At 41.2% G+C, this 11,563-nt stretch overlaps 1 protein-coding gene across 1 annotated transcript; it reads right to left on the bottom strand.

The window, feature by feature from the left end:
- Nucleotides 1-3: 3 nt before the first annotated feature.
- On the bottom strand, nucleotides 4-5,973 carry LOC112433592 (uncharacterized). The gene is made up of 6 exons (XM_076883543.1): nucleotides 5,607-5,973; nucleotides 2,523-2,591; nucleotides 2,368-2,416; nucleotides 1,276-1,368; nucleotides 726-1,004; nucleotides 4-81 (listed from the first exon to the last, which is right to left on the bottom strand). Exons 1-6 carry the CDS (start codon nucleotides 5,744-5,746, stop codon nucleotides 4-6), a joined length of 708 nt encoding a protein of 235 aa, XP_076739658.1. The 5' UTR covers nucleotides 5,747-5,973.
- Between the last annotated feature and the right edge of the window lie 5,590 nt (nucleotides 5,974-11,563).

The raw sequence follows: 11,563 nt of genomic DNA, 5'->3' as shown, positions 1-11,563 counted from the left end.
CTTTTATTTTGCTTGAACATTCTTAAAACAGTTGGCAGGATCCCAGTTCAGCCTAGCTTTCTCCCCTTTAACCATCTCATACTAAGACCACAGAACTTCCAGATCAAGACATGCTGACTGAAAGAAAAAATACAATAAAATAACCCTAATAATAAAAATGAAATAAGTCTGTTGAATAGTTTGCAGACAAAAAATATTATCCCCAAAGCAACTTTCGTAAAATGTAGTAAAATATGCATTGCAAACAACAATATGAATTTTAACACAATTTAAAGCTCAGACATAACATTCAACATTACTATAATATTACAACATTACTATGTTGCTTGCATACATTAGTCCTCCATTTAATCAGGCTGTATCCATTAATAGTGACTTTATGCTATTTAACGTGTGGAGAAAACATTCAATTTTGAGTATAACTGCTCCACTCAAACAATTTGTGAAAACCAGTGTGCATTTGCCTTTGTAACAATTGCCATCTGGCAAAAATCAGTGTTTACACTTAAACTGTATAAGACTTTAAGTTATGAACAAACAATCTTTGTATAATAGCCGCAGAGCAAACCACATAGTTTATATGAACATTTTATAACTTACAATTTTAAACTTTAAAACAGTAAACACATATTTGCATTGCAAAAACCTTGAAAAAAAATATCTGGCTTGCCTGAGTCTGTTTCAAGCTCATTCACCCCATTAGCTTGTTTTTTTAGAAACTGTGCCTTGGATGACAACCTCTGTCCATCCAGCTTCATGATAATCTTTTGCAAGACTTCAAAAGTGCATTTGAGCTCCGGTGGGTAGCTTAGGTTCAGACAGTATATCAGTCCAAATAACAGAGCACAAGCAATTGCAATGCTCCTCAAACCAGTGAGAACCTCCACGCCTTCAATCAGGACACCGATGTTCTCTGGGTCATCTCCAGGCTCCGCACCCTCCTGATGTATGACATACACTCCCATCACAGTTTGTTCCATGGCTTCAGTGTTGGCCTCAGTGTTCTGTGACGTAAAATACAATAATACATTTGTTTGAGTCTAGATATGAAAAAAATAAAGGAATTCAGCAATCAGCGTGAATATGCTGATATATTTACTAAATTCTATGTCTCTGGTTTCACACCTCAGAAATTTGACATGAAACAAAACAAGGACCAATTGCAATATCTTTTATTCACACGTGGTGTCACATTTTACCATTTCATATATTGAAATTACCCATAACTCCTGGAGCAAATTACATAACACAGAACAACTTGTGAATGTAACTGACCGTATATTCCTTCACAAGTTTCTCATGGTCTTCATTCAGGTAGACACACAAGGACTTCAGGATGCATGCTCGTCTTGCATGTATTGTGTCATCCTAAGAAAAAAGGGAATCCATAATGACAATATTTAGCTTTTAGGCAGCAGTTTGAAAAAGGAATACTTAGTTTGGAAGAGTCCAAAAGGCCACATGGTAAATAGACTGGTTCTGATATAGCGTTTGTACTGAAATGACTTCCTTTGGTCTATCGATAAAAAATACTCAACAGGCTCTACAACCCTAAAATTTTGTATGTAGTATAGTTTTCTTTTATAAGGAGTGGCAAGAGGGCCACACTTTCCCAATATTTTAGCCACAGGGTTAGAAACACATACAGAATTTGCAAGCTCTTCAATAACAGCCTGACTAATATGGAGGTTAAGGCTCTTAAAAATTTCTCTAATTGTACGTTTTGTCAGAGGTACACTAGCTGAACTCAACAGAAAAACTAACTCCTCTAAGAACTCATCTAATCCTTTTGCTGGAACATGAAATATGTGTTCCAATTTCAACAATATTACTGCTAATTTCCGTTCAATTAGTTCGGGCTGATTTTCAACAGCACTATTATCACATTCTGTCACTGACTCACTTTCAAATTCACCATAGGATACATCTTCAGAACAGCTAGCCCTTACGTTATCAGAGGACTCTATCACTTGAACTGGGTCCACACGTGTAACTACCCTGTCTTTAAAATCTTTAAGTGTGTGTGGATGATGCTTCCTCTTGTGTGTATAAAATGTATTGTAAATATTTGTCTTGAAAGGGCAACCAAGAAACACACAACTAACTGTCTCGTTACTTCGCAGATGTGTTCCAATATGGACAAAAAAATCTCTCTCAGAGAAGACGTCACTGCAGTCACATAACTCACATTTAAAAGTTACTGAACTTGAAGCTGTCTGTGTAAACTGAGATGAATGAGCTTTATAGACATGAGTGTTCAGTCCACTCCAAGTCTTAAATGTGCACGGACAATTAACATATATGCACAGATAATGTTGACCTATTCCGTAATGATGATGTAGTTTATAATGTTGAAGTAATTTGTACCTGCTGCTCTCTCTGGTAACACAATGCTTGCACTGCCACATACACGTCACTGATAAAAAATGAAATATGCATTAGAAAATGTCAAGGAGATTAAACTTCTGCATCATCCAAAAAAAATAAATAACATAATAATAATAAGGCAAACATGAACTTACCATGTATTGTTGAGGAGGTGCATAAGAATCTCAGAGCATGGGAATGTGGCTTTATTTTGTGATGTATTTCTGGGGAGAGAAATTAATTAAAACAAAGTTATTACTCTGACAAATTTGTGTTAATATCTACATACTGTGAAATGTGAAGACTGTTACGGTGCGTACACACCGAACGCGATAGACGCGACCAGAGCTTCAGGTTTACATGTAAAGTCAATGGAGGAGCACGATGAAGCGCGACTGGAGGTCCAGCTAAACTTCGGAAGCAGATTTGCACTGAGAAAACGCTTTTCTGCCTACTTCACACGACTGACGCCTTTGAAGCGCGAAGTAAAATACGCGCTGCAGTTTGTGTGGTGCATTTTGTGCATTCGCGCTTATCACGTCTACCGCTCCAGCTGGTAAAATCTGCGGGACAGCAGCTTCTCAAACTCGGCAAGGGACAGAAGGTGGTACAGCTGAAAGCGGCCGTCATCCAGACGGAGCTTCTGGAGCAAGTGGTGAAACTCACCAAACTGCTCATGCTTGTGGAAGACCTGATGGACCCAGGTACGGTGAGGACGTCCTTTAGGCACTGCTCTGCTCTCCACAGCAAATAGAGAAGGGAGACTCTTTCTTCAAACGCTAGATTGACAGCTGCCATTTTAATAACATACCGTCTGGCACTACTTCCTCCCAGATCTCTTCTTCATACGCGTGAAAATTGCATATAAAGCTCGACCAGTTCATGCTGGACGCGCTTCGAGGTGCAAATGTGCACGCGATCAGCTAGGGGCGTCTATCGCGTTCGGTGTGAACGCACCGTTAGTCAGCCTTAATGCAGAGCACCAGAGAAACTATAACCCGAACAATTATCCACCTAAATCATTCTGAATTCGAAAACTAAGTGAATATATTACAAAAAAAGAAAATGCACATGCAATTATTGTGACAGATTTTATCTTACTCCTTGTTATTAACTCCCCTAAACGCTGGTTTAGTTGAATTAAACCTTTCATCAATCCAGTTAATGCGGTTGCCGCGACTAAACTCCACTGACAAAAACAGGAATTTTAGATAGAGCATCATAAAACACTCATAAAATCACCAAAACCATGTCGGTCAGTCTTACCACTACTACCAACAATCACCAACTCCGGTTAAGCAGAAAGTAACCTGTCATTCACGGAGCTATATGCGAAGACGTAACGGCTCTACGCGGCTTTCCCGCTCTTCAAAGTTAGCTAACTCCAGAGAAGAAAAACAGTCCTACCAACGCAGATAACCATGAAACAAACCTCATTCAAAGTCGACAGAAACAAAAAAAAAAACGAACTTACCAAAATAACCTCATCAGTTTTTGCTCTGTTGCAACAATTAGCGACTCCGGTTAAGTTTTTAAAAAAACATTAAATTCACCGACTTACATTTGAAAAATGCTTGGGTCTACAACCTCCCTGCTATATATAAAACTCCTCTAAATCTCCACACTACACAGGTAAAAAATTTTAACTACTGTATTTTCACGACCATAAGGCGCACTGTGCTAAAAGGCGCAGTCTCAGTTATGTGTGCCATTACTGTATTTAACACACACATAAGGCGCACTGGATCATAGGGCGCATACAAGTACCGTATGCGTATTTAAAAATAAAGCGGGAGCAAACCTGAGTTCGGTACCTTACTCACATTTCTATTGCCGGTAATCGTCATCATCAACAACACACAAGCATACAAGTGTGCATATTTAAAAATAAAGCAGGAGCAAAACTGAGTTTGGTACTCACATTTTTATCATCAATCAAACCCATGGAAGTCCTCATCCTCTGTGTCTGAATTGAACAGCTGCGCTAAATCTCCATCAAACATGCCAGGTTCACTTTCTTCACTGTCAGAGTCACTTTCCGTGCCGTGCGGCTCCTCGGAAATGATGCCGGCTTTTGCGAAAGCTCAAACAACAGTGCCAGCAGACATGTTAGCCCAAGCATCTACAATCCATTGGCAAATTGTGGCGTAACTCGCCCGGCGCTGCCTTCCACTCTTAGTGAAACTGCGTGGAAAAAACCACCTGGTCTCCTTACATACACCTCCCTCAGCCACTCTTTCATCATTTCCTCATCCATCCAGCCCTTTTCATTTGCCTTAATGATGATTCCTGCTGGAAACTTCTCTTTAGGCAAAGTCTTTCTCTTAAAAATCACCATAGGTGGCAGTTTCTGTCCATTAGCATGGCAGCCAAGCACAACAGTAAAAGAAGACTTTTCGTGCCCCGTTGTGCGTATCGCTACCGTGCTGGTCCCCTTCTTCTCCACAGTGTGACTCACCGGGATGTCAAAAGTGAGCGGGACCTCGTCCATGTTAGTGATGTGGCTGGGCTGGATGTTTTTGTCGCCGATGTGTTTGCTGCAGTAGGAGCGGAAGATGGCCAGCTTTTCCTTATAATCCGCTGGAAGTTGCTGCGCTATCGTAGTCCTGGTCCGGATGGAAAAATGGCACCGTTTCATAAAAAGTGAAAGTGAAACTGCTTTTAGCCGAATGGTGACCGTCGAAACGCTTCTCCCGCTCGCTCTTTGCTCGATGATCCACCGCTCGAGTCTTTCCTCCAACTCGAGCCACCTCGCCTTATGTCCGCGGAAACTCAGCTGCGTTTTCTTGACCTGTCGGAGCTTGTTTTCTAGCTTCCTCCATTTGCGAACCATCGATTCGTTAATCTTAAATTCTCTCGCCGCTGCTCGATTTCCATGTTCCTCCGCGTAGCTGATGGCCTTCAGTTTAAACTGTGCTTCGTAAGCGTGTCTCTGCCATTTTCAGGGTTGTTAAAACAACGATGTCTTGCATAATGCACATACCTGTTCTTTTATACAGGTATGTGCGATTGTCCCGGTATATACGATCAACGCCCACACTTCACCCTTTAACGTTCTCATGGTGTTCTCTACTACGTTCTCCTTACAACACATAGGGTGCACCGCGCTATAGGGCGCGCCGCACTTTTTGAAGAAAATCTAAGACTTTTAAGTGCGCCTTATGGTCGTGAAAATATGGTAATAGTATTTATCTCTCACTCCACTAACCTAAATAAATATATCAAGAAATATTACTTACCTCACTATCAGGTATGCCAAAGAAGTAACTCCACGTGCGCTCGTTAACTTCTCAACGGACCTTTCCGCATCCGGTGGGCGTGGAGCATGCGCAATACATGACGCTATCAGAGCCTTTGGTTTGATGGACCTCATTCTCATTGGATTGCCATGAACGAATTTAACTCATCAAAGTTTTCTTTGATTTATATTTAATGAGCATAAAAATGATTTCTTCATGTGATGTAAACATATTACTACTTTGTTAATCAAACACATGCCCTAGTTGATTTTTTTGAGTGTGAGGAAGTCAGAGAATATCACTGAGGTGTGGATCAGGTCTGAGTGAGCTGTGGAGGGACAGCTTTAAACAGTCCACAGGTCTCACGTCCTGCTCAGTCTGGTAGCAGATACCTTGTATTGTTCCAGATGTGCTGACATCAGCAGCAGCACAGCTGTGTGATACCATGAATCTCAGTTATTGATCCAACACACAGTAAATACAAAGATCAGGATTTCTGAGAGTAATCATTATGAGTCTGAACACATGATCACTGAATGTTAGTCTCCACAATAATAAGCTAACACAAGCAAACACAGCTTTCAGCTCTTATTTTGAAACTGGCTTATTTAGAGAGCTGTGATGTGAGCGTGCCTGGCTCTGAGGCACTTGGGTCAGCCTCTGTTGTTTAGAAGTGTTACAGACTGTGAATGACACAGACCTGTCAGTTTCCATGTTTGTCTGTAACACAGCTCAGGGCTCCATGCTGAACGCATCCATCCAGTGTTATTGATCCAGGACTGATACCAGCATTGGGATCAATACTACAACACACAATCACATGTGTCCACGTGATGTGTTTGACCAGCTTTATTCATTAATGATCAATCAGCTTATTTACTGCATCTGAGTCCAGCTTCATTTAAATGATCCAACCATGAAAATGACATCAGTCCTACAGAAGCACTTCATGCTAACAGGAAGTCATTGATTAAGGTGGAATAACACAGAGACACAACCACTCACAGCTAACCTGACCCCACTAACTGCATGTGTTTGGACTGTGGGAGGAAGCCGGAGTACCGGAGAGGACGCACACAAACACGGGAGAACATGAAGCACTGAAACAAAGATGGTGGATTTGACCTCAGGACCAGGCGGGGTTACGGGGGTCATGACCCCCCAATAATAGATCCAGCTACACTGAAACTGTCAATTTCATTTACTTTTACTGTTTTAAAGCTATCAGGCTGCTTTGTGGCTCACTCAATACTAAACTAAGATACTTTCAGTGTGAATCATTTGCAGGAACACAGGCAGGATTTAAAGTGCAGAACTTTACAGTCTCTGTCTCAAAGTTGGTCTGAACATGCTAACAGCTCTTTGTTTTTTTCAGTTTTCACTGGTTTGATGTAATGAAAGAAATTTTAAAGAAGCAGACGATTGTTGTTATTTTAGTTCTATAGTTTCATAAATCGTGGTGTGGATCTAAGTCAACATTCAGAATAAATAAGATAATACAGCACTTTGATGGTTGCCTTTGTATTTTCCCAGCAGTGCTCAGGTTGGTTCTCGGCTACATTTACATACAGATGTTAATGTGTTCAGCAGCTGGACTCATCTGAGGAAGGAACATTGGAAAGGTGCTCAGTGCACAACTGCATCACTAATTTTATGTAAGACCCTGTGTTTTATTGTATTTATATATTTGTAACATTTGACTCAAACACTTTTGGGAAGGATGAAAATGTTTTCAGGAGGAAGTTTTTCCTTCTGTCCGACTGCAGTACACACAACACTGCGTCTCCCTCCCTTATCACACTTCCTCAGGCTGCTGATGAGCGCCCCCTGGTGTCAGTGTTGATGACGTCATGCACAGTGAAACATAAACGGTGTCTGTTAATAAAAAATCATGTGTCCATTTTCATGTTTGCATCATGTTTCTGTAAAATCATCAGCTGTTTCTGAACCTTCTTCATTGTTTGACTCATTCCAACAGCTGTGAGCTGTGATGGAGTCAGAGCAGCTTCATCACTGATGTTCAGGTGAAGCTGAACTTAATAAACTGTAGAAATGATCAGGATTCAGGCTGGATGTGTAAAACACTTCTGTGTGAGGTCGCAGTGCTTCATATGTGTGTGTGGGCTGAAGCACACACGTGTGAGTCCTCAGAGGTTTCACACACATCACTGCACACACTTATAATCCTAGTTTAAGCTTGTGGATCATATCGGACACATCAGCAGCTCTTTGGAGACAAAGATTTGAGATTTAAGATGAGTCATAGTCTTTCTATCCATGGTAGCTTCCACTGCTGAGGCTCGGGAAACATGAAGAGGATAATTAAGAGCAAGCATCAGCTCTGTCTCATCTAACTACACAGTATTATGATCATGCACTTATGTCTCAAACTAAGACACAATGAGACAAAATGAGTTCTGTGAGTCTTTAGATTATCAGTAAATTCTGGTGACAGTTTGACGCTCAGTGGAGCCATTTTTGGTTTGTGATGAGTGTTTTGTGAGCTTCTGTTTTGTGAATCGCTCTTTGTAATTTAGAAGATGGTGCAGAAATGTGCGCGCCCTTATCTGAGAGGACACGGAGAGAGTGTCGCAGACTCGAGGTGAGGAGATAAACCTCGGAGCTGGATGGCCTGCACGTTACCCATGTGCATCTTTTCAGTGACATCAAGTGAACCCATAATAAGCATTTCTATGTCTTAGACATCATGTCCATTTCTAATGAGAGATTATTTTTAAATGAGGGAAACCTGGTCTAACAACACGCTTCCAACAGAGCTAAAGGTTCACCACAGTGAGACGGTGGGACTCTGATAAGAACTGAAACACTGTGTATGAACAGCTGAGACAAAACTATATATAAACACTCATTTATTCCAGTTTAGTTTGCAATGATTTCAAAGTAATGTGGAACGATTCATGTTCATGAGCTGTTACAAACACAACTATTGATTTGTCTATATATGGTCGGACTACAAGGCTCGTGTTGAGGCTCTTGGAATAATGTGTGAATTACAGCAAGAAATGATGGTTTTCCATTTTACCAAAGTGGAATAAAATCACCACAGCAAAGAAATCATGTTATTGTCTGCAGCTAAAATATATGGTGAACATGGTTTTATAATAATGTGCAAACACAACCTCACTCTGCTCTATACGAGGAGCCAACCACAGCTGTCCGGGTCTTCATCCACCACCTCCACCATCTTTGCTCATCATCATTCACTTAATTGCTGATTGGTTTAAATCAAACTCCATTACAGGTTCAACTCCATCATATAACAGCATGTTGACTTTGGATCTGGTGTGCAGTGCCACCTTAAAAGATGAGGAAACTAAGAGATTACAAAAAAAGAAGTGGAGGAGTTAAAGAGCTGCAGCAGATTAACAGTTTCTGACAGTCATGTGTTAGAAATAGGACGATTAGATGAGCTGAGGGATCCATCTACTGCTCAGTGAAGCCTCATCAGAAACAGTCTCAGTGGAAGGATGGCTCTATTGTTAAGGAAGGACACAGGCAGAAAGACTGGCGTCTGTCACACAGGAACTGGACTGAAAATCAGCTGCACATATTCATCAGTACGTGCAAACATATTATAGGTGTGGAATTCAGGACAGTACCATCAGAAGTTGATCCACTGTGCAAATGTCTGATTGGCAGTGGCTTCATTTTTCACTATGAACAAACTGCTAATGCAGCATCACAGGACGTCAGCCATGGATTGGCCTCCCCAGACCTCAACATTACTGAAACATCTTAACAGAGGATGGAAACAAAGGGAACCAACATCCAAGAAAAGACCAAGACTCCAGGCTGTGCTGAATTATAAAGGTGGACTGACCTCCAGGGTCCTTAGTATCATATAAGCTCAGTTTGTGTCTTATATACTTTCCATTTATATAACAAAATATATAGAAAGGAGGGTGGTTTAAGATGTGTGTAGAGTTTTATTCATTATCTTTAGACAAACAAAGAAAGCACCATCCATTCGTCTCCAGTCTGTATGAAAAACAGGGGAAAGGTCAAATTAAACCTTTGAAATTCCTTTCACAATAAATCCATAAATAAACAAAATAAAACATAGAAAAGTGTTTAAACCCACTTTTCCATAAAGCTGTCAATAGGAAATGTTCCAGTAAACATGTCTGTGTTTCTGCTGTTTTCCTTTCATGCGTCCACAGCTGACAGGTAACCCTATTGGAGTCGCCATAGTGACGGGTGGCGTCTCAGCTTCAGCGTGTTGATGGGCACAGCCATGGTTACCACAGCTGGAGTTGGTGTACGGCGAGCTGTGAGAGGACAGAGATGGAGAACGCACATTTAACTCTTTAACAGGAGATACGTTACGACTAACAGACGACTGCTGTCTACATGATGTCTTTGCAGCCCTTATGCTACATGTTACACAACTTTTCTTCATGCCAACAAGACTGAGGTGCCACATAGTCGACACATACAGCTGATTATGATGCATGTTTTACTATTGCTATGTTCACATCATCTGCTTGGCTTTATTACTGAGAGCCTGGAGATCCTCTGACGTGTGCATGGCTGATGTGAAGTATGATTAGTCCTACATGACATCAACAACAGAGGCAATGAAAGCTTTGTTGTTAACAGGTTGTAGGTAAAGTCAAATGTCTACTTCTACACTTGTGTTGGGTAAAGTTCTTCTCACTGCAGCAGATTTATATCTGTGCTTTCACAGGGCGTGATGTGGAGCTCAGCGCTGAGGTGCAGGTCTCCTTGGAGACGGCATCCTGGCTGAAATATTATCATGCTTCCAAAACATTTCAGCTTTTATTTTGAAAGAAACAAGACTTGAAAACGAGTCCCCTTCTTCCTCTTTGTCTTTGTTCTTCAGAGGAGTGTCACCTGGACAAACTCAGGGCTGTTCTAGAGCCTTTCTTATTATTTGACTCCATAGAAATAAAACTGAATGGAATCAAACAAAAACTCCCAAACAGCTAAAACACTTTGCTTTATTCTCTTTTTTAACAAATACGTTGAAGTCCATCCACAACAACACAGCTGAGATCTCCTTTGTAATCAAGTGTTTACATCCTTTGTACAGATCTGCATACAAAACAATCATTTACGTCCCACAGAAGTCTAGTTACACGTAACTCTACAAGAACTGGTGAATGACAGAAACATGAGACACATGATCACAGGTGATAACAAAAAGAGAAAGAATTCATGTGTTAGTGATGTTTTTCAGCCCTGATGGCTCATGTTGGAGAAACAAGCTGAGGTACGTGGAAAGTTCACACACACAAGTGGGCGTGAGCGCACACACACAGAGAAACACAACTGAAGCATCTGTTTGCTGTTTCTGCTTTCATCATCTCTGCTGCTGTGTCAGGCTGGGGTCTCTCAGTGACGTGGTTGAGGTGAAGTATGACGAGTATCCCTGATTCAGTCCATCGAGACAAAGGGCAAAGAAAGCTGTTGTTAACAAACTCTATGGTGATGTGGCATTTAGCTCTGACTCTACGCTCTGCTGAATCCTTTGAACCTGCTGATCAGTAAAGCTCTACGTGCTGCAGCAGATTGAGCTCATCTGTGTTCACAGGTGTGGACCTCAGCGCTGAGGTGCAGGAGACTTTCATTCAGTTCTCCCTGCAAACAGCATCCAGCCTGGAAATACTGTCATCTTTCCCAGAAACGGTGCTCTTATCTCAGAGAAGAAGTCTGATGTAAATAACTGCAATCAACAGTGATGTTCTGCACAGATCACTTTTCCATTTTGCTCTCTAGATGAGTCCCAGCTGCCTGACCTTGTGTCCAGGTGATCGTCTCACTGAGGAGCTTTTGTTCTGAAAATCTCACGTCCATCACCTGTTTCCTTTTTACTATCTCTGCTCTTTCTTTATTCACAATGCTCATAATATCACACAATTATATTCATCACCTGCATGTTTTTATCCAGCTGCTGTTAGAACCAAACAAATAAA

The sequence above is a fragment of the Maylandia zebra genome, linkage group LG4 (genome assembly GCF_041146795.1).
Source record: "Maylandia zebra isolate NMK-2024a linkage group LG4, Mzebra_GT3a, whole genome shotgun sequence".
In the NCBI taxonomy this organism is placed as follows: Eukaryota; Metazoa; Chordata; class Actinopteri; order Cichliformes; family Cichlidae; genus Maylandia; species Maylandia zebra.
Note: the sequence above shows the minus strand (reverse complement) of the source record. Positions and strands in the feature narration are given on the sequence as shown.